Source organism: Penicillium malachiteum, assembly GCF_028827825.1.
Source record: "Penicillium malachiteum strain IBT 17515 chromosome Unknown utg000005l:1.0-9002435.0:326005.0-9005861.0, whole genome shotgun sequence".
In the NCBI taxonomy this organism is placed as follows: Eukaryota; Fungi; Ascomycota; class Eurotiomycetes; order Eurotiales; family Aspergillaceae; genus Penicillium; species Penicillium malachiteum.
Genome location: NW_026643099.1, coordinates 4,839,963 through 4,860,853, shown reverse-complemented (window position 1 = coordinate 4,860,853; position 20,891 = coordinate 4,839,963). Strand labels below are relative to the sequence as shown.

The window sequence follows — 20,891 nt, the reverse complement described above, 5'->3', positions numbered from 1 at the left end:
TAATCTAGCGTTATGTACAGCCAGGGTCAAGCTAAAGCAAATTTAACCATCTATGTTCGGCGTCCAGCACCATTGACCTTGATCTCCTTCAGAGCCTCTTCGATGAGCCATCCACAAACAGGCTGTGCGTCACTTCCAACACGCCAACTGGCTAACACGACACCACGTTTTTCTAAGATATCACTGGAACGTTCCCAGCGACGCCGCCATAGCTCTTCGCGCTTATTTGGGAGAGGGGCGGGTGGCATTCCTGGGTCGCCAGAATTATAGCTATTGATCGTTGATGAACGGCTGAGGGACTGATTAGATGCAGATTGACGCAAACTCGTTGTTGGTGATGAGGAGATGTTCAGGCGTTCCGTCGCATATGAAAGGGCAGACTGAGCAGCGGACACTGGGTATGATGGCTTGTTTGCTGGTGCCCCAGGGCGAGGTGTCGGTGTACTAGAGCCTGAGCTGAGGTTTGATGAAGCAGTATTTGAGCGCCGGGGTGGTGGAAGAGGAGGTGGTGCTCTGGAACGTGATGACTTCTGATCTTCCATCAGTGGCTCAGTTTGGGTGCGAGACAGAGGCGATAGTCCATCTAGATCCCGGGAATCTGTTTGGAATGTCGCGATCCGCCGCGGTGGCAAGGGAGGTGCTGGTTTGCGACGGATGGGTTCTTGAGAGGGCTGGCTCTTATCAGCGGGCCCTGTCGTTGTCCTTAGAGAGGATGGCTTGGTCGGCTTGGTTGGAGGGACCCGTGACTTCAATGCTGGACTTGGCTTAGTCGTCTCTGGAGTATCGTCATCTCGTAGATCAATCAAATCTCCAACTGGGATGGTCTTTGTTTCATTCTCCGTTGGTGTAGGTACCTCTCGGGGTCGACGAGGTGGCAATGCAGGTCTGTTCGATTGAGAATCCGAGTGGTCCACTAATTGAGGGGTGCTGCGACTACGAGCGGATCCAGGTTCGAGGTATCCAGCAGATTGCTGAAAGAAAGGCTGCTTTTCTGGGGTCGTAACATCTCGAATGAAAATGCCCAGGATGCGACCAGAGTTTGCCAGGGCGATATCGGTGTAAACCTCCAGGTCAGCTTCGCCACTGTCACCAACCAAGATGAATTTGCGATCAGGGAAATCGCGCATAAGTTGCTCTAGTGATGCTCGCTTTCTCTCGGCCGTCGGTTCGAATATTCCCTGGAGCATACCACTATACTGCTTGAGATGAAATGAGCCAGGAGGCAATCCTGCCAACTTAAAATACCTCTCCAGCAAAGGATATAGTTGCCATGGGGCATTAGAAACGTAGTGCATCTCCACGCCGCGCTTAGCCACCTGCGTGTACCACTCGCTTACTCCGTCGACTTTGAGCTCAGCTAGCTCTCGAACAAATGTATTCCGGAACATCTCTTTCGCACCGCTAGCAATAGCGGAATGCTTCACAGTATCGTCAATATCACTGATTAAGCTGATACCAACTGGTTCAATAATCTCGATTGGCTTCGCGGCAGAGAGGTCCTCCGAGGCAAGCACTCGAATATGAGTTGGGATGAAGGTCATGGGGGCACGAATACTGAAATGACCGGACTCATCCGTCATCATGTTCCGAGATTCACTCTGTTCGTCATTGAAAAAGAAGACGGTGACAGGCATACCAGCCATGGGGTTAGTCAAGAACGGACGCAATCGCTCCATGAGATGCGCATTGGCTATCGTGACTTCGTCCTTCGTCATCGGCGCAGACGGACCGGATGCTACTCGGGGAGAATCAGCGTTGGAGCTCTTCCAGGCTTGGTCTGCATCCTTCTCTGCTGTATCAACCAATGTTTGCATTTGGTTGTTCACATCCTCGTCCTCGCCCTTGCCGGATATCCTATCAGACGGTCCATCCTCGTTTGCAACGCCAGATGGGGCGGGAATCCCGCTCAAGGTCCTCGCCAGCTTGATCATGAGGCGATGCTTTCTGTTCATCGGTCCTCTATTCGGCGCATACATCCATCCTCGTACATCAACGTCCACAACCGCATTCTCGATCTCGGACTCATTCCAACGAGACCCAGTTTTCTCGTCCTGGGAGGCACCACGATAGTCATCAATAGTCTCTGACCAAGAATCACGCCGCGGGCGCAAACTCTCATCGTTCCTCTTTTTCGGCGTCAATCTCCTCGCGTAGCTAGGAAACAGCACCATTTCCTCATCGCCCGATCGCGCAATCTCCACGTCTGGAAAGGCACCAGGTGTATGGTAATAATCCTCCTGGGAATCAGCCCGTTGGCCCGTCCACCGCGACGTGTAAGCTTGACCCAACTCATTCGCGGCCTTGAACCACTCGTAAGCCTTCTTACGCCGACTCCCAGAGGCATATGAGCCATCACCACTCCATGTAGAGGACGCCATTGGGGCTCTCACAGCATCCTTCGGCCCGTCAGGCCCACGAATCGCTCTCACGCGTCTCGCGAGGAAGCCAGATCGCGCAAATACACCACTTCCAGCTCTCCCGCCCCGCAACCGTCGCCGAGGCCCAAGGAGGTTGGCGACGAAGCCCCCGCCGAGTCTGCGATAGCGCGCTGCACGCCGGGCTTGACGTCGGACGATCGCACGGTAGATACGCGACTGGGCTCGGTGTCGGAGTGCGGGGGAGGGTCTCGTGACGGAGATTCCAGAGGCGATTCTGTGTGACACGGGTTCTGAAAGGCCCGACAAGGATACGTAGGAAGGCTGAGATGGGACTTGGTTTGGAGTCGCGATGAAAGAGCGGGCGGCTGGACAGCAGTCCGGAGAGAGGTGGGCGTCGGGAGAGAAGCTGTCTAACGCGGGGGACTGGCCAGCGGAATCGGGATTTTGGCGCCAGGGTGGATGATTTAGATACTGGGTATGGAGTACCGTGTGAGGGTTACCCAGCCTTGCAGTAGGAATCGAGTAAGAATAAGCTGACGGGGATTCAGTCAGTCGAGGTCTGTGTGATGAAACTGGGAACATTTGAAGTTGTAACTCAATGAATGGATACTTACTATCAACAAATGCTCAAGTGGAAACGCTAATGATATCCATACGTGTTTCCGACTCAAAGGGTTTAGGATGGGAACACTTGGAGGTTTCTATGTTGTTCCTGCGGGGAGACGGAGCTCATGATGCCAGCTGGTTTCAGCCCTGGAGGCTTTCTAACCGGATGGCCTTTGCCACATAAACATTCAAATCTAAGAACATTTTAAATGTCTTGATTCTCAGAAGTTGAGTTGGAAATATCTCTTATTAATCCCATACTATCCAACTTTATCTCTTTACTACTAGGCTCTCACTGATAGACAATTTACTGCCTAGCAGTTGTAGTCGGTGATCACTACTATTGCTAGTGAGTACTAGTATATATTCCCAGTTCTCCGAGCGTTTTAAGCCTCACTATCCACTGCCAGTGGCACTGGTACTAGTAGGGCTTGGATTCCAAAGTTTCAAAAGCTTCAACTAGTAATACTAGTATTTACTACCCAACATTTACTTTAGATATACTACTCAAGTGCTGATTACTGACAACTAAATAGTGAAGATCCACTCTACCTTTTGAAGTAGTATGGGTCAACTGGTCTATCCACTGGCACCAACAAACTCAAGTTATGAAACTTCAACTTCAAGTTCATTTATCATACTAGTATCCAGATGTCTCTAAGAGACAGTCCTCTATTCTAAACCAAACATTGAGGATCAAATGGAATGTTCCAAGGTTCTAGTCAATTCAACTTAAACTTGGAGTTGCTTACTGGAACTCAAACTCTAGCAGTGAGTTAAACGAGCCAGCATCAGCCCCAGAAGTGACTCCTTTCAGAAGGAATCTCGGACTAGCCTGCTCAAAGAGCCGAACGAAATCACCCAAAGTTCTCTCCTTGGCATCGTGAGCAGCAAGCATAAACTGATCTTCGATTCTGTTCATTTGTTAGACATCAAACGCTCTATCAAACTGAAATCAAGGGAGAGACGTACAATATCATCTTGTTCGTCAAGGCATTGATTCTCTTCGCTGGCGGATCTGGAAGAAGTCCTTCACTGATGTATACCTTTGCCCCAGGTCTCAGTGCAGGGACAAGAGCCTTGAGAATAGCGACCGAATCGGAGTCATTCCAGTCGTGGAGAATGTGTCGGAAGATATAACCGTCCGCAATGACTGGCTGTTCCTCAAAGAAGTTGTGCTGCTCGAAAGTGATTCGCGACCGCATATTCAAGTCTGGCGAACGCAGCACGAGTTTCCGGCCCATATCTAAGGCATCCGTGTTGTTATCTTGAATTATGAATTGCGCATTTGGTGCCAACGGCGCAATAGCCAGGACAGTATGACCAGATGAACCACCAACCTGGTATTGTAAGTCACTCCGTAACTCGAAAATCGCACCTAAACTGATTTCACTTACATCGATAATCGTTTTTGATCCCAGGCTGGCCCAGTCCCAAGCAGCACCCAGTTTATCAGTCGACCACAGGGGCGTGTTGACACGACCCATGAGATATTCATGGTATTTCCTATTGAGCTCAGTTGAGTGGGCAAAATATTGGAACAAGTTCTCATCCGTTCGATAAGCAAGATTGAATGCAGTCTCGGGCACCTTGTCAGTTGTTTCGTCCGTCTGCATAATCATTGTTTCGGGGATCTTCATCAATATGTTTTGGAGAAACTCGGTACCAAAATGGACGATGTTTCTTAAGTGAAGATTATTGGACAACGCCGCAGAAGCAGCAGAATGGGCGATGTTACCGGGAGTGGCTTCGCGAAAGAGTCCATTGGCGATGCCATAACGCACACCTCGAGTCAAGACATCCTCTGGGAGTCCGGTGACCTTGGACAGCTCAGGAAAAGAGATAGTTGAATTGATTGGGACATGTTGCGGAACTTCAAAACGTGTCAAAAGGTCAAGGTTTGCTGCATCGGTACCCTTGCAGTAGTTGAGTTAGCAGTCATCCTCTGTCTGAATATCAATTCTCTAACTTGAACTCACCGACCATGCTAGACTGAGAACATGGTCTGCAGGACCCATCGCTAGATGAATCAAATCTTTCGCAGCCTGAATGAGCTCATTACGTATAGCCAAAGGTGCTACGCTGGATAGATCTGACTTGACAGGGTCGTCAAGGCTCGGATTGATGCCATTTTCCTTTGCGATATTGCTGAGCTCTGTAGCATTCGCATAGATTGTGGATGCCAACGACTCCAATGTTGTGTGTGCCATCTTTGTTCAAATGTTATCTTGTCTCAAGTCGTCTAAGGTGGAAATCTGATCTGTCGTGGGTTAACTGGTCTTTAAAATCAGTAAGTTCCAGTTTGTCATTAGCTAGAGGTTAATACAGCATACACGATATCTCAATCCATCTGTAATTTTCATCCGTTCTGCCATTAATAGTCCAAGTTGCTTGAAATCAGCAATATCGGCGATTTGATAAGTATTAATCGGCGAGAATATCGCAAAGCTCCCAGGTGGGGAGCCCCGGCGACTATCCACGGACCACAATGCACCGGGGATACGTCTACGGCCTGGCGATCATGATGTTAGATAAGCTGCCTTAAGGACTTTTGTTGCAATATAGTCTGGATTAGTAAATTCGTTTGAATTTCGTAAGAAAACATCCCGAGTTTTAGCGAAATGGTCGGAACTGAATCAACTCAATTGAAACGTCATTTGTCTCAGGGAGGTTTATGCTCCCCACCTGGTAGCTGAGCTACAAGTCCTCACGCTGCGCTTTGCGCGGCACTGCTACCTGGGCAGTGAAGCAGCGAGCATTTGAAATTGGGAGAGGTATGTCCTCAGCACGCGAGTGCTTGGCTAGATGTGTCCACATCCTCTCAGATCGGTATGTTCACATACTTAAGTACAGGGCTTAGTCCGAGTCAGTAGCATCAACAAATGACTAATGACTGATACCTCTTTGTAGATAAGTACCTACCTGGTCACCTACATGGATGGTTACCTATATGAATACCTGGAGGGGAAGGCTAGCTACAATATAGTTAGGTAGATGTAGGCAAGTAGCAGCCCTACATGGTGATATCTAAAGTAGAAGTAAGACATAGCTAAATAAAGCGGGATATATTCATGTTTAGATGCAATAAATAAGAGAAAGATATAGTCTATTGGTAAATCTGTGATCTCTGAGTATTCTGCCGATGAGGAAACTCGTAAAACCACTGTAACCCAAAAAGAGGTCTAAAGCCCAGTTCCACTTTATACTTCAGGGCTCTGAAATTTGAATTTCAAGTCTCACCTGAAGACAGAGACTTGGAGTTTTTGATTACTGATCCTTTGGACTTCTCTATGTGTAAAACCAGCTCACATGTGATTGTAAATCCTTGAGAAATCAATTTGCAGATCCTGGTTCAAGATCGATTCAAATTAAAAGAATATGAAGATTAATTCGACTTTATTTCGAAATTCTTCCCCCAAAGAAAAATCAGGGTTGAAAAATGATAGCTGACTGTAGAAATGTAACTTCTCCATGTAGTACCAGTAAAAAGAGAATCTTGGAAGCGGATTTAAAATTTGTCCAACGACCTTGGAGAGAGCCGTAGTGTCTAAGCCTTTTGAGACGCAAAGAAGTCCACCCGCTCAACCCATCCATAGCTCGAATGTTCTTGTATTATCAAGCAGCGGTCAGAGATGTGCCAGAGACTTAGAAGTGAAGACCCAGGGACGGAGTATCTTTGACCTTGCGGTCGATCTTATACTCGCGAAGCTTGGCGCGGGTGATTTCCAGTATATCATAACTAGGGTTCAGGAATATTATCAGCGATACATCTCCAATCATGGGGTCACTAAAAATCTCACCTGAAGTCATGTGCAAGGCGCTCAGGGAAAGTCTTTGGAACATCTAAGAGATGGGAGAGGTCTTAGCTTCAGATATAAGAAGAATGTTATCAGAGTTGAACTTACCGGCGACCGGATAGTCTGCATATTTTTGCAGTTCTTCTTGTATCTGCCCTTCTTTCCCGATTCTCATACTTGACAAAGTCTGAATTCGAGAAACACGAAGCCTGCGTAGATTTTCAAACAATGACAGAATAGCTGGGATTTCATCTGGAGAGTCGAGATGGTCGAAAAGTATGCGAAGTGCCCCAGCGTCTTCAATGGCTTGATTGGCACCTTGCCCACTGAATGGTAACATCTAACTATGCGTCAGTGTCGGCGGCTATAGATCATCGAGCGAGGGCCAAACGTACTGGATGTGCAGCATCTCCAATCAGCAGAAGCTTTCCCCGAGACCAATGGCGTAGTGGTCGAAAAGTCTTCAGGGGCCATTTGGTTACCGTAGGGGCTTTGCTAACAGTAACGGTTCAGATTAACTCTGGAAAGAGGAGAGTCCGAAGGAAGCCATACCTTATCACGCGCATCAGACCTGGATGAAAGTGATCGAATTTGAAAAGAAGGGAGTCCAGTGGGTCTAATATTCTGTCAACATCCAATAATGCAGTACAGAGACCTCGTTGTTGAGCGTTTACCTTTATCGACGGGCTGGAGATCATTCTGGATCATTCCAACGAAGTTCTGCACTTCACCACTTCATGAGATTAGCGATTGACGGGAGTGACGATTAATCAGAATGACATACTTTTGACAGTCATACCACACTATATGCTCCAGTGTAGTATCATCCGAAACATCCGCCATAATAGATGGACCATCTCCTTTCTTTAAAATCAAATCGCGAAAGTCAGGGTCATTAGATAATGCATCTGTGGGGAGTTGAAACCTGAACGCCGTCAAGTCGGTAGAAACTGGCACGTCAGGTTGCATGTTCAGCACTGCTGGTTTCAAAATGGAATGAAGACCATCAGCGCCAATGACAATATCTGCGATATGGAAAGATCCGTCTTCCAGTTGTACAGTCCCTGCAAAAGGATCGACAGAACAGACTTTGGTACCTAGGTGTAAAGAAATATCCTGAAGCCCTGGAAATGAACTGGTAGCAATTCGAAAGAGTTCCTCGTGGAGGTCTGCTCGCTGCATTGTGTACAGCGGAGCCCCGAAAGTTCTTTCTGCTGGCGCAGTAATGACGCTAGAAATAATTTCAAAGCTTCTTCCATCGCGAAGCTCGAAACAAGATTTTGGCTGGCTGCGGGCGTTCTCAAACGAAAATCCGAGCGAAGATAGAATTCTCACACCATTTGGTGCGACGGTAAGCGCAGCACCGACCTCGCTAAGAAATTTGGACTTCTCAAAAACCTAGTGCTGTCAGATTAGTTAAATTATGCAAGGAAATTTACTACTACTTACTTCGACCTGGTGTCCGGCTTGACGAAGGGCCGTGGCCGCGCTTAGTCCTCCAATACCTGCACCAACAATGATGATCTTGAGAGGCATGTTGACAGTCATTTGAGGTGCAATCAGTATATTTGAAAAATTGTGCGAGTGGCGACTTTAAAAACGGTGCAGCATCTGCTGGTTTGATATTAAAAGAAAACTCGCCGAAGCCCCACACCAGGCTCATGAAACTTGGATCCTATTGTCGTTGATTACTGGAAAGCGTTCAAATGTTGGTATCAATTTTGTCAACCGGCTCTTGCGGGATAGCCAACTGCCCACATGTGCAGGTGGTCGGAATGGATCATATATTTGTGCGTGGGATATGCACATGACATGATACCTTTTGAATATCTGGCATCATCCTCTTCTTACGAAATCTACGCTTCTAATTATATTCATCTCGAAGCGTGCACATGTGCCTATTCATTGTGTAGACCTGTTTGGAAAACGGAGTGAGGCTTATAGAGCATGGTGAAGGCCTCAAACTATATGACCTGTAGTTCAAGTTATTCATCTGGTCTGATACATTTCTCTCGTCTCAATGCTATGCTTCTGAGACTTACTTGGTCTCTATTTTGTAAATTTGAATCAGGACCACTAGTAGAAGTAATATAATCTATTGATATCTATCAATCAACATCAAAAGTTTAGTCTAAATATCTCTAAAGTAATATGTCTGTGAAAAAGTATCTAGGAAAGTTCTAATGCGCCCGATATGGCATCACTGAGCGATTTTGCCTTCACCAAGTTAGTAAATTGGAGTCCGATTAAAGGTATTGGGGAGTCACTTACATTGGGAGTCTGAACCATGCTGAAGTGATTCCCGTTGGTTGTCCTGATCTCCAAAGAACAATCAGGCAGAAGCTTGTCCCAGCCCATTGCATCTAGAGGACCAGCCCGTCGGAGAAGCCACTCGACTATGGCATCATTGTAGTTCAGGTCAATAGGCCCCGGTTGTAGCTCCATTGTCTTCTCAAGACCATCCTCTGCCCATATGATTGTTACTCGCATCAGTGAATTTTTCTTGAGTGGATGTGGAGTATATCCATCGACTGCGGCTATTGTGTCTAGAAAATTCTGTCGGACCTCACTTCTCAGAGTCAAACCATCTGACAAAAGATGAAGAAGCTGAGGAGGCATTGGTCCAAAGCGTAAGCGGCAGGGTGAGTCAATGAGTATCAATGAAGCTACACTCTCTCCGGCCTCTAAGAGCTGGCGAGCTGCTTCAAATGAGTACATGCCACCCGCCGACCATCCAGCCAAGAGATAAGGGCCACTGGGTTGGATTTGTCGGACAGTTTCAACCATTTTGGAAGCGATCAAAGAAATATCTCTTGGAATTGCGCTCTTCTCGCCAAGCAAGCAACTATTCAGCCCGATGACTTGGAGTTCCTTTGAGATCCGAGGGAGCTTAGCGTATGATGTGGCAAGACCGCTTCCGTCGGGAAATAGGAAAAGTGTCTTACTTGTTGAGTGGCTATCGCCCTGAAGGGTCATAGAGGCTGGAAGCGACCGACGCGGAGTCACTCTCTGCTGAGCGTTCTGGATATCTCTCTGTGGGTCAAATCTTGGAGATCCAAACAGATCATTCAAGGAGCTGTGAAGGTCCTTGGCTGAAGACGAATCAAAGATTCCGGAAGGAACCTCGATTCCAATTCTCTCGTTCAACGCTCCAGTAATAGTAATTGCCATCATAGAATCAAGGCCAAGTGATGATAGGCTCTCTGCAGCTAAAAGCTCTTCCATATCTAGACCCATCTCATCTGCGATGATCGAGTATACTTCCGTGAGGCGGGAATCGGGCGGGGTGCTGGGAAGACTTTGCGACCTGCTCGACGTAGAGGAAACCACTGATTCGCTGCTTTCTGACACAGGAGTGGCAGAACCATCTGACTGGTCTGGTAGATTTTTCAGTATGTACTGTTTCAGGCTCCCGAATGTCGAAAAATCTGTAAAAGTAGATGCTGGTAACTGGATATGAAGCACTTCATGAATCTGTGCTAGGATTGTCATCGACAAAAGAGAATCCACTCCTAGCTCCTGAAAGCCACTTTTGTCTGTCAAATCTTTGGCGGAGATGCCTATCTGCTCCGCGAGAAGCTCCTTGACATCGTCGATGATAGAGTGTGTATGTGTCTCGCGACGCAGTGGCAAATTGTGATTACCTTTTTGGGCTCCACCTGTCAAATCAGGCGCGGTGAGCTTTCTTGTAGATGTACGCGGCTCTGCTGGATAAGAAAGAATCTTGTTCAACACAGCACGGGGCACTCTCTGAAATTTGACCTCCCCGCAGCGGGCTATCAATCTTTCTCCCTGGAAAATTGAGACATCACCGGAAAAGACAGTTCCTGTCTCTGGCAACATCCTGACATGTGCTTTGTATAAGAGATCCGGACGAATCTCTTCGCCAATCTGGTATGAGCCAATTCCATGAGATATGTAGGTAAATTCCCTGGGGTCGACCTTTCCGATGGCATTCATGACAAATCCGGCAATCTGAGCAAGGTTATCCAGCCACAAAGGAGAGAAAAAGAATGTTCCCATGTCGGGGTCATTGTGTAAAGAAAGTGAAACAACTGCTTCCAATTTCTCAGCATCAATGATAACTTCTTTCATCCCTTGATACCGCTGATCATAATGGACAACCATGGAAAAGAGATTGTAAACCATGTCATGAGACATGCGACTTGAACTTCCCCTGGTGACACCATCTTCTAGGTTGAGAATCCTTTCCAGTATGAGGTATGAATTTTTGTTCCACTGCCTCAGCCACAAAGCACTGTCTTCAAACTCAATTTCACAAGAGGCATGGGTTTCGAGTTCTTGGCCTGACTCAGCTGGGGTCCCGATTTCCAAACGTATGGATCCTGTTTGAGTATATGCCTGCGAACAAATTCGGAATATTCGAGGGGTCTTTGGTCTCTCAACTGGCATTATGACAGGCTTTGTCATTTGAAGGTTGATGACCTTTATACCAGAAACAGGACCATTGAATGAGAAGTTTCTTCGAAGATAGTCCGCCACCGTCATGGCAATATCTACAAAGACCCCCCTGCGTAAATGTATTAGCAAGGTGTCCGTCTTCATGTATACTTGACAAGTCTCTGTAGACTGGAGTCATAAATACAATGGCACAGGTGAAACTCATTACTTACCGACGGACATAACGCGATTCCATGTATAATGTGGCCTGCGATTAATCCATGCAGTACCGGATTGGCCAGATCTGACTCAAAAACAACAGACGCCACTGAACCATCTATGGTAGAAGATAAAATTCTTTGGACGGTCGTTGTGATCTGCGGCTGCAATTCATTCACCTTCGAAGGACTACTGCTCGGGTGCCGTTGCAAAAGCCAATTGTTGCGATACTCGATCCAGTAATTCTTCTCATCAAAGGCGTATGTGGGGAGACTGAGTAGCTTCGGAGTACCAGCAAAGCTGCTGTGATAGTTTTTCCAGTTGATAGAAATACCACCATCACTAAATGTCGCCAGGGCCTTGCAGATAGTAGCAATTGGAGGCTCCTTCCGATGAAGCGTAGAAAGGAGCCGGCTTGTGGATTGGAGAGTCGAAGCGACCATGCTAAGACAGACAGGATGAGGACCAATCTCAAGGAATGCGGATTCCGAAGTAATCAAGTTGTCCAATTGCGCCGATTGGATTGCTTCAGCAAATTGGACAGGTTCTCGCGCATGACGCACCAGGTAAGATGGGTTCAGTGCATCGAGATTGTTCAGTTTCCTTCCCAGCAAGGTAGAGAGAATCGGAATTCTAGGCATTCGAAAAGAAACCTTACTTGCTTCGCTCTCAAGTGGGCCCAGTATTGGGTCGACCTGAGAAGAATGAAAAGCAAAAGGAACGTTAAGAAGTGTGCATCGCATGTCATGGGCTTTCAAAAGCGGCTGCGCCTCGTGAATTCTCGCAATCGGGCCACTAATAACAATGTCTGTCGGAGTATTGAAACATGAAGCCTCTAGCCCATTGAAATGATCGGCCAGCACACTCTTAACACGGTCCAGGCTCTGATTGACCGCCAACATTCCATGTGTGGACGACTCACATAAATTCTGCAGCAGGGTTGCACGTCGACCAACCAGATATAACGTATCACTTGCTGACAGAACTCCGGCGGCGAAAAGAGCGGCATATTCTCCCAAGCTATGCCCTATCACAGCTGAGGGTCTTATATTCCATGAAGACCAGAGAGTAAAAAGGGACATTTGCAGGGCAACTTGGCCCACCTGTGACTGTACAGGCTGCAGCGTACCGATTTCCTCGCTTCCATTAATTATAGCATCAATGAAAGGTGGGAATCCATGTTCAACTGCAATTCGTTCCAGTCTGGTTAAGTGGGTCCTGAATGAGGAATTTGTTTCAAAGATCTGTTTCCCTACATTCGCAAACAGAGATCCCTGCCCAGTAAACACAAAGATTGGGTTGGATAATTTGATTGTTGATCTCGTGCCTTCGTTGTTGACCTTTGCAGATAGTTTGGACTTTGCTTCGGATAGCGTTGAAGCGACGATCGAAACACGTAGTGGATGTTGCACTTTCCTGGCAGTAGTGGAATAAGCGATGTCCCTCATGGCCACTTGGGGTTGATTTTCAATGAAAAGGACCAAGTTCATCAAATTTCTCAGAAGCGATGTCGTTGATTTGGCAGTCACACTGATGACATGGTCACGCACAGTAGTCACTGGTTCAGATTCTTGTGAGAAGGAGTCGCCCTCCTCGAGAACGAAACTGGAATTCCCTCCAGCAGCACCAAAATTGTTGATCAAAACTTTGCGCTTTCTGTCGGGGCTGGGTGGGAAGGCAGTAAGCTTCTTTGCAATTTTCACATTTCGCTCCTCCAAAGGAGGAAAGTTTCGGTTTATTCGGCCGCTCTTGATTCCAATATGGGGTGGGATCTGAGAGTTCTTGAACAGTAGAAGTGCTTTGATCAAGGCTGTAATCCCAGAGGCAGACTCTCCATGACCAATATTTGCCTTGACCGACCCAACATACAAAGGCCTGTCCGGTGGTCGCCGTGAGTGGCTAGGAGCCAGAACGTTGAGAACCGAGGCCATTTCTGTAGAGTCTCCAAGCTGAGTACCCGTCCCATGTAGCTCAACATAGTCAATGTCTTTCGGCTTGACTGCCGCCTCACGAAGGACTTTTCGGAAAAGCGATTCTTGTGTCCCAGCATGGGGTTGTGTGATGGATGCCGCATAGGCAGAGTAATTTGTGCCTGCTGCTAGGATCACACCAAGGACATTATCATTGTCTGCCTTGGCAGCATCGAGGCGTTTCAAGACTATGCTAGCGACTGTCTCTCCACGACAGTAGCCATCTGCCTCGTCATCGAAGGTTTTGCAAGGACCATCACTGGAGACGAAATGTCCTCGTGAGAGGCCGGCATACATATCAGGACTGTTGAGAAGCATCATTCCTCCGACAACGGCCGTGTCACACTCATTGCTCCAGATGGATGTACACGCAAGATTAAGAGCAGTGGCACTGGATGCGCAAGCAGTGTCAACACTCAGACTAGGACCTCCTATAAATAACGAGAGCCAAATTAGTTCGTGGTTCCGCTTCGGAAACTGTATCTATACATACCCAGTTGGTTTGCACGAGAAACACGTCCCTGGTTTGAAATTGCTAGATTAGCCACGCGGACGCGGAAAACTCTTACAGCTTACTGTATCATGGAAGATACTACTCACGGGTCCGAATGCACGAATCACTCCGGAGACATAATATGTGTCAATATCCTGGACGACATTCACGTCTTTGTAGTCGTCTGTTGTCTGGCCATAGAAACTTCCGATTCTCTCCATCTGTGTTGAAGGTGTTTGGCCGGGTACATAACCTGCAAGCTCTAATGCTTCGTACGCTGTGACCAAGGCAAGCCTCTGTTGAGGATCTGTCTGCATAGCTTCTCGGGGGGACATATTGAAGAAACGAGCATCGAATTGCCCGGGATCTTTCATGAAGTTCCCAAATTCAGTTGCACTTTTGTTCTTGTCTTTTCCGTCTTTCGAAACATAAATTGAAGGGTCAAATCGGTCATTTGGTATCTGGTTGCTTTTAGCCTCGACTCCAACATTTGAAGTTTTGACTCCAAAATCTTTACGATTCATTAGAACTTACCACTCTATGGCAGTCAACACCATCTGCAAGAATCCTCCAAAGTTCATCCACACTATTAGCATCGGGAAAACGGCCCGAAATTCCAATCACTGCAATTGGGATGTTCAATCCTCTGGTAGAATGTTCTTGATCCCCCTGGACTGTTGTGTCACATAGCATGACTTTTGCATCAATTTTGTCTTGTATGGTTGATATAAACGATTTGTGTGAATGGACTGGACCAAAACAGTAGATATCAAATTCTGAAAGCTTGAGCGAAGTGAGATATGAAGCTGTGCCCTCAATAAGATTTTTCCATTGGATCGGTCGGAATAGCAAGTCCTTCAACACATCCCGCACTATCTCTGCTGGTCTCTCCCTGTCTACCGCATGAGCCAAATAGGGAGATAGCAGTGCAGGACCAGCTGTACGCTCATTGTTCAAGCCCGGAGCTTTCGAAAAGCTAGTCAATCCTTTTACCAGGTTTTCGACATCGAGCTCTGTATAGAGATGGGGGGGCATGATATGGCGCAAATATGGGGAGAGGGCGACCCGCACGAGCGGACTGTGTGGACTTGAGGAACTCCAAGATTATCCCTTTGAGGGAAATTAGTGTCGTAGGCGGCCCCTGGACTGTGACTGTGCTGTCAAATTCCGCAGTGATATAAGGTTGTTTCCGACTGGATTTATCCTATATTATTGTGTTAATGCCATCCTTTTTGTGGTAAAGGGGCACATTTACCCATTTATCCAGTATTGAAGCCAAGTCCGTATCCGGCAAGACTTCTTTCTCGATCAAGAGTGCCCATGGATCTTGATGTTCCTCGACTTCCAGGTCCCCACCCACAGTAAAAACCAGCGAACCCAGTCGGACCGCGAGACGAACAGTGTCAACAGCTATCGGGATGAGTTCGACAACATTCTTTGCAAGACTGACTGCAGCTGCTGATAGCTGGCCCACACAAAGTCCAATACAGAGACTTTTGCTGGTGGAAGGAAATTCGCAGTGTGAAGGATTCTCATACCATCTGTATCCCTAGTCAGCTCATCCTAGTCATTTCTTATTCCGGATAAGATCGCTCACCCTATAAAGTGACCCAACTGGACAATCACCAGGATGGCAGGTGCCAAGACATGTAGAGCGGGAAGCTCATGATGTTCGGAATCCACAATATCCGACAACCGAGTAAATCGCAAAGCCTCCTCCTGAACATGTCCTGGGAGATGACCAATACTTTCACGTAATACCTCCTCAGATAATGAAAGGAACTGTGAGAGTAAAGAATTTGGTCTTCGTGCCTCAAGTAATTGTGCCAAAGAGGGTATGATTGGTAGGGTGGTGTCTCCAAAGAAAATAACACTACCGCCGTCCATCTTGTACAAGTAAACACTGTTGAAAGTCTACTCTAGAGTTTAGGCGATTCAATACTGATTGAGATATCATCCATGACCATGATTTCATGTTATATCAAACAATAGCAGAATACAGTCTGCAACTGTGCCTTATCATACAACCCCACTGCTTTGTCCGCCAGTGCAATATTGCATCCTTCGACCAATGCCTCTACATATGCACCGGAGAGTTCTTTCAATAATTTCTTCAAAAGTGACATAAGGAATTTGATTCCATCGAGTTTGATTGATAATTTTTACTCACCGATGCTTAGTTTATCAGTCTTTAATTTCAAGTTGTGGAGCAATTTCAACATCCTACGGTCGCAATTTAACAACCTTCAAGTTGGAAGATATGCATGGCGACTATTTTTTGAAATTAATCATATTTTGGTTTAAATACACCATTGTTATCTTAGCCTAAATTCTTATTCGCCTAAATATTTTGTTGTAGTCTATTTTTCAACTGAGAACTTCAGTCCCAACTATTTTAACATAGGATAGAAACTCATGGGAGAGATTGCTGTTTTTCGAAGAATTATGCCTCTTTAGCACTTAAATAGTAGTAGTCTTTACTCAAGATGGCCTTGTTCACTCGGATTGCATTTAGTAGATTCGATGTTACTATTGTACGTTAACATAGTCAAGGGTACTTTTCGTGATGATCTTCAAGTCACAAATTGAAACAGGAGAACTCTCATGTCTAGAGGCTACTACCTAGAATTATTTGAGCAGATGAAAAATGAAAAATCTTTTGACTTTGTCCCAACTTGAGCAATGCACAGGATTCAGTTCATTTCCATCTATACTACCACAAGACAAGATGATTTAGATATTGTTATTTACACCAACTTCATTCCCGAATTAGTCTCCGCAACGCTACCGGTAACATTGGTGTCCTTCATCAACCACAAAAAGGCTTCCGCAATTTCATCCGGGTACCCAATCTTCTCCAAAGCTGTCACCGTCTTGATCCATTCAAAGAGACCCTTTCTGGCTTCCTCTGGCTGATGATCCCAGAGTTCCGTCTCAACAAATCCAGGACTGACAATATTGACACGAATAGGCTTCAGATCCAAAGCCAAATTGCGAGTCAATCCTTTCAGGCTAGCCGCATAAGACGCGACTACTGGCCATCCCGCAATTGGTTTCTCAGAGGATGTTCCAGTAGTCAAAACGATCGAGGACTCAGGCCCAGGGTTGAGGTATTTGGAGCCTACTTGGGCCACGAAGAATGGTGCAAAAAGACGCATTTGCCCCGCATCTCTCCAGTATTCGAGTGTAATCTCATCATATGTGAGCATCTTAGGTGGCTCCGTTGCAGTGAAAACGATGTGATCGAGCTTGCCGACTTTGGAAAATAGCTCCTCAATATCTTGTTTGAGGCTGCTGCGTGAGAGATCACACACGAATCCCTGAATTTTGCTTGCGGGATAGCCCTGTTGGAGGGTTTTGACCTTCTCATCGATGCGGCTCTGGTTTGAAGAGGAAAGCGTTACATGGGCCCCCAATGCGAGACTCGCCTCGGCAACTGCATATCCCATACCAGATGTGCCTCCAATAACTAAAACATGCTTTCCAACAAGCTTTTGAAATTTGGGTGACATCTTTCCGAGGGTGAATTCGTTCGAGTTGGGCTCTGGGTCTGGAAATCGGATACGGCTCTTGAGGGGCATTGGGAAGACTAAAAAGAAACGTTCACACAATAATCAATTCATGTAACCACGACCTGGCAGGTCATATTTATTTTCGCCTTTCTAAAACACAGTGTATGTAATTTCTATCAATCCAACAATTTGAGTGCTTCCAATTGTGACCATGGTATAGATAACTGTGGATCTTGGAGGATTCGGTTATCGGTGACTTTATTAGATTAATGCCATATCAAATACTCGCCGGTGACAGGTAGCCCTTGAACCGAAGATCATTGGCTCAAACTTCCTTTCCTGTAAATTCCTGGAGGATTCGGAATTCCAAAAGCCATTCATGTATCTATTGGTACTATTTGTGTGACGTAGACGGGCTAAGAGCTGCATCATGATGCAGAGTCCTTCCAGCTTGACAAACCTTGGAAGCATTGATTGTTTTGACTTTCAGCTTCTAGCAATCAAAGTCAACTAAAACCTTGAAAGCGACTTCCTTGTTTGACATGGGAATTTCAGACTTCAGGCAGAACCATGAAAGATTCATCGAGCTTAGTTGTTGAGCTTCCAAGAATACATGAAACTCTCGATAGTCACCGACTACGCAACCATCTAGAGCTCCAAAACAGGCTTCATTGATTTCAGCATAGATCATACTTTGCCACCCATGCTCAACTCTACTACCATCTCATTTATATCATCTCCAGTCAAGTTTTCGATGGGTACTCTAATTCCCATTTGCTTGCAGCTGTCAGACTACCACTCACCTCAAAATTTGAAGCAATGGCGCTTGTGCTTGAGCCAACATCTCGATTCCATTTCAGTCCCAACGTACATTCGGGACTAAAGCATGCGAAGAAATTGACTGAGGAATCCTCTCGCATGCTTGAACGCGTTCTAGAGGAGAACCACAACAACCATCACATATTCACCACAACCGAGGACCATAAAGGCGTAAGTACAACCACTTCGGTAGGAATTGATGCTTAGATCTGAAGATATTCTCTCTCAATTTAGGTCTACTTTCACAACCATATCGCACACCACGATATCACCATTTGGGCTCTTGGAGCTAGTCCTGAAACCATTCGATCACAGCATGATCGAAACAGTCTATATCAGAGGGACCCGATGGCTGTTCAAAACACGCTTGTGGAAGATATGACCGATTCGTTGGTCTTGAAGCGATGTCTCGGCAGAGAGGAGAATTTTGTGAATTTCTGTCTTTTCTTTGAGAACGAGATCGATCGTCTAGGTTACCAAGCCGTCTTTCAGAAATACCTCGTTGGTGGTAGTGAGATTGCTGATGATATCCTATGCCGTATCTATATGGGTATGTGGCGTTCCAGTTGGCCAACGCTGTTTATTATACTGATAATTATTCAAAGGATACGTCCACGGTATTATCCATATTGGCATGGCCCTAGAGTTTAGGCAGGCAAGGCTACTTGCAGAGGGCTTTGCACAGGCATGTGTGCACCATGATTGGTGGTACACAGACTACCTTACCGCAGCCGAAAAGCTTTCTAAGAGCCAAGTCGAGCCTCCACTCCCGTTGAGTACTTGTGTGGATCTCGCTCGGGCAAACGACAAGATTCGCAATTGTTCTAGTGCTTATTATCATATGCAACAGAGAAAGGTTACTGGGGAAATGTGTCTCGATCTTGAGCCCGCTCGCGATGGGGTGCTGAAGAATGCAGGTCCGGATTTGGTTCGCCTGGCTGCGCGATATCGGGTTGACCCAAATGACTTAGAAAGAGCAACTGCGGAGCTACAAAACACCGCTGGTAAGTTAGAATCTTTTTCACAAGTACCCGAGCATTAAGTGGCTAACTGTGACATCGTGCTCCATCAAAAGTGTATTTGACAGCCGGAGCCCAGCGCCCACCATACATCTGCACATTTGACTTCTTCCTTTTGCATAGTGTAACATCAAGTATTGGCCACACTATGTTCCTCGCAGAGCCCTCGCTTACTCGCCAGCAAAAGGCTCGGCTTTTAGAGTACACCGGTCGAGTGTATCTTCTTTCCTATGCAGGACAAGGATGTCCTGAGATCCGCCTGGACTGGCTGGCCTCGCATCCGTCCCGACTACCCAATCAAGGGTGGGATGAAGTGTTTGACCGGGCATGCTACCACGAGGATGATGGCCACATGTGCAAGCTTATCCGGTGCATGGCCCATGCCCAAGACACCTCCAAGCCATACGACCATCTGCCTGAGTTCCGAGTCAAGCAGTCTGTTTTCCTGACTGCGGGCATTGCTGCCATTGACTCCGGTAGCTCGCAGCCTATGGATGGAACGAAACATTTTGACTTTATCCGTGGAGCTGGCTTTGCTGAAGCTTGGCAGAGATTTCCTGAACGAGATGGCCGGGGACATAGTATACCTGCCAAGGCTCACCTTTGAGTATGTAACATTTGAAAGTACTAGTAGTATTTGGCTGTTTTATTAGGTTCAAGATGATGGAGTACAGCAAGACTGAAGTTATCGGAGCACAACTTAACTTCAAATGCACATGTGTCTGTTCAATCCTGGCTCGAATCTGAACCAGGTAACACAAATCTGCGGCTCACAAAGCGGCGTGACCATAGTATAGACCTCTTTTCCTAGTACTTGAGTATGTGAACATGACTGTAGTGTCACGGTGTCTACTGTGACAGTACTGTCTGCCAGTGGGCGGCAATCAATTAATTCATCGGAACGTGTTCTGATGGTATCAACATTTTGAATGTTTCGAAAGACGTCATCTCAAGCCATGGATTCTATTAAGGTTAGAAGTACAGCTTCTTCTCAGGCACCTGGGTCACAGTGGCATGCAAAATTCGTTGGATTCTGACCGTTCCACTTCTAGTCTTGCTGAGCCCTGCATATTAAAAGCAAGCTAGCTCGTACTCGGCAAAAAATCCGTTTTTATCATACAAGGGGCATGAGATTAAACTACGAAACTCAAATATAGCACTTCAGGGCCTAAATGGGTTTAACGGCAAAATGAATGCAACGAATTAAACATCCATGCCGGAAGCTATACGAGTCAACAGCTCTTCGGTCCGAATCTTATCTCGGGGATTTTCCGATAACCGGACGAATTCATACGTAAAGGGCCCTTTGCATGAACAGCGCAAGACTATGTGGGGCAAGGAGAATGTGAGCTACAAAGTATCAATTATGTAAAGATTACGCCATTGCTGCAGGTTTTGGCCAAGATCCAGTCGCACTTCTTTTTTCGGAATGTATAGACGATTGTAACATTTGAATATGCATCGGAGTTGTGTCCAATGATCAGCGATAGACATAGACCTCGTTCAAGTTATCAACATTCTCCACCTTCCCTATTTGGGAAATAGCGCGAAACGTATATTGATAGCCACATGGTTAAACATTGATCTGCGCTGGCGGATTCTACTGGAATCCTCATATGCTTCACCTGGGTAAGTGCTGTGAAGCTTTACATAATTCGAATGCTATCTTAAGACTAG

At 46.4% G+C, this 20,891-nt stretch overlaps 6 protein-coding genes across 6 annotated transcripts; 1 reads left to right on the top strand and 5 right to left on the bottom strand.

The window, feature by feature from the left end:
• Positions 1-50: 50 nt before the first annotated feature.
• Positions 51-2,960, bottom strand: N7483_011814 (phosphatidate phosphatase App1 family protein; the record flags this gene model as incomplete). The annotated part of the gene is made up of 1 exon (XM_057095241.1): positions 51-2,960. The coding sequence occupies one exon, from the start codon at positions 2,958-2,960 to the stop codon at positions 51-53; it is 2,910 nt and encodes a 969-aa protein (XP_056941212.1).
• Positions 2,961-3,732: 772 nt separating this feature from the next.
• Positions 3,733-5,194, bottom strand: N7483_011813 (uncharacterized protein; the record flags this gene model as incomplete). Its single annotated transcript, XM_057095240.1, has 4 exons — positions 3,733-3,898; positions 3,957-4,324; positions 4,382-4,900; positions 4,964-5,194. 4 exons carry the CDS (start codon positions 5,192-5,194, stop codon positions 3,733-3,735), a joined length of 1,284 nt encoding a protein of 427 aa, XP_056941211.1.
• A 1,435-nt stretch (positions 5,195-6,629) lies between these two features.
• On the bottom strand, positions 6,630-8,317 carry N7483_011812 (salicylate hydroxylase; the record flags this gene model as incomplete). The annotated part of the gene is made up of 8 exons (XM_057095239.1): positions 6,630-6,723; positions 6,785-6,827; positions 6,890-7,121; positions 7,177-7,276; positions 7,334-7,397; positions 7,456-7,514; positions 7,566-8,179; positions 8,231-8,317. The coding sequence occupies 8 exons, from the start codon at positions 8,315-8,317 to the stop codon at positions 6,630-6,632; spliced, it is 1,293 nt and encodes a 430-aa protein (XP_056941210.1).
• Positions 8,318-8,950: 633 nt separating this feature from the next.
• On the bottom strand, positions 8,951-15,751 carry N7483_011811 (type I polyketide synthase; the record flags this gene model as incomplete). The annotated part of the gene is made up of 10 exons (XM_057095238.1): positions 8,951-8,998; positions 9,053-11,312; positions 11,354-11,364; positions 11,416-13,802; positions 13,865-13,892; positions 13,972-14,325; positions 14,399-14,877; positions 14,936-15,068; positions 15,120-15,405; positions 15,462-15,751. The coding sequence occupies 10 exons, from the start codon at positions 15,749-15,751 to the stop codon at positions 8,951-8,953; spliced, it is 6,276 nt and encodes a 2,091-aa protein (XP_056941209.1).
• An 860-nt stretch (positions 15,752-16,611) lies between these two features.
• On the bottom strand, positions 16,612-17,445 carry N7483_011810 (uncharacterized protein; the record flags this gene model as incomplete). The annotated part of the gene is made up of 1 exon (XM_057095237.1): positions 16,612-17,445. The coding sequence occupies one exon, from the start codon at positions 17,443-17,445 to the stop codon at positions 16,612-16,614; it is 834 nt and encodes a 277-aa protein (XP_056941208.1).
• A 750-nt stretch (positions 17,446-18,195) lies between these two features.
• N7483_011809 (questin oxidase family protein) lies at positions 18,196-19,821 on the top strand (the record flags this gene model as incomplete). The annotated part of the gene is made up of 4 exons (XM_057095236.1): positions 18,196-18,366; positions 18,430-18,745; positions 18,801-19,199; positions 19,271-19,821. The coding sequence occupies 4 exons, from the start codon at positions 18,196-18,198 to the stop codon at positions 19,819-19,821; spliced, it is 1,437 nt and encodes a 478-aa protein (XP_056941207.1).
• Between the last annotated feature and the right edge of the window lie 1,070 nt (positions 19,822-20,891).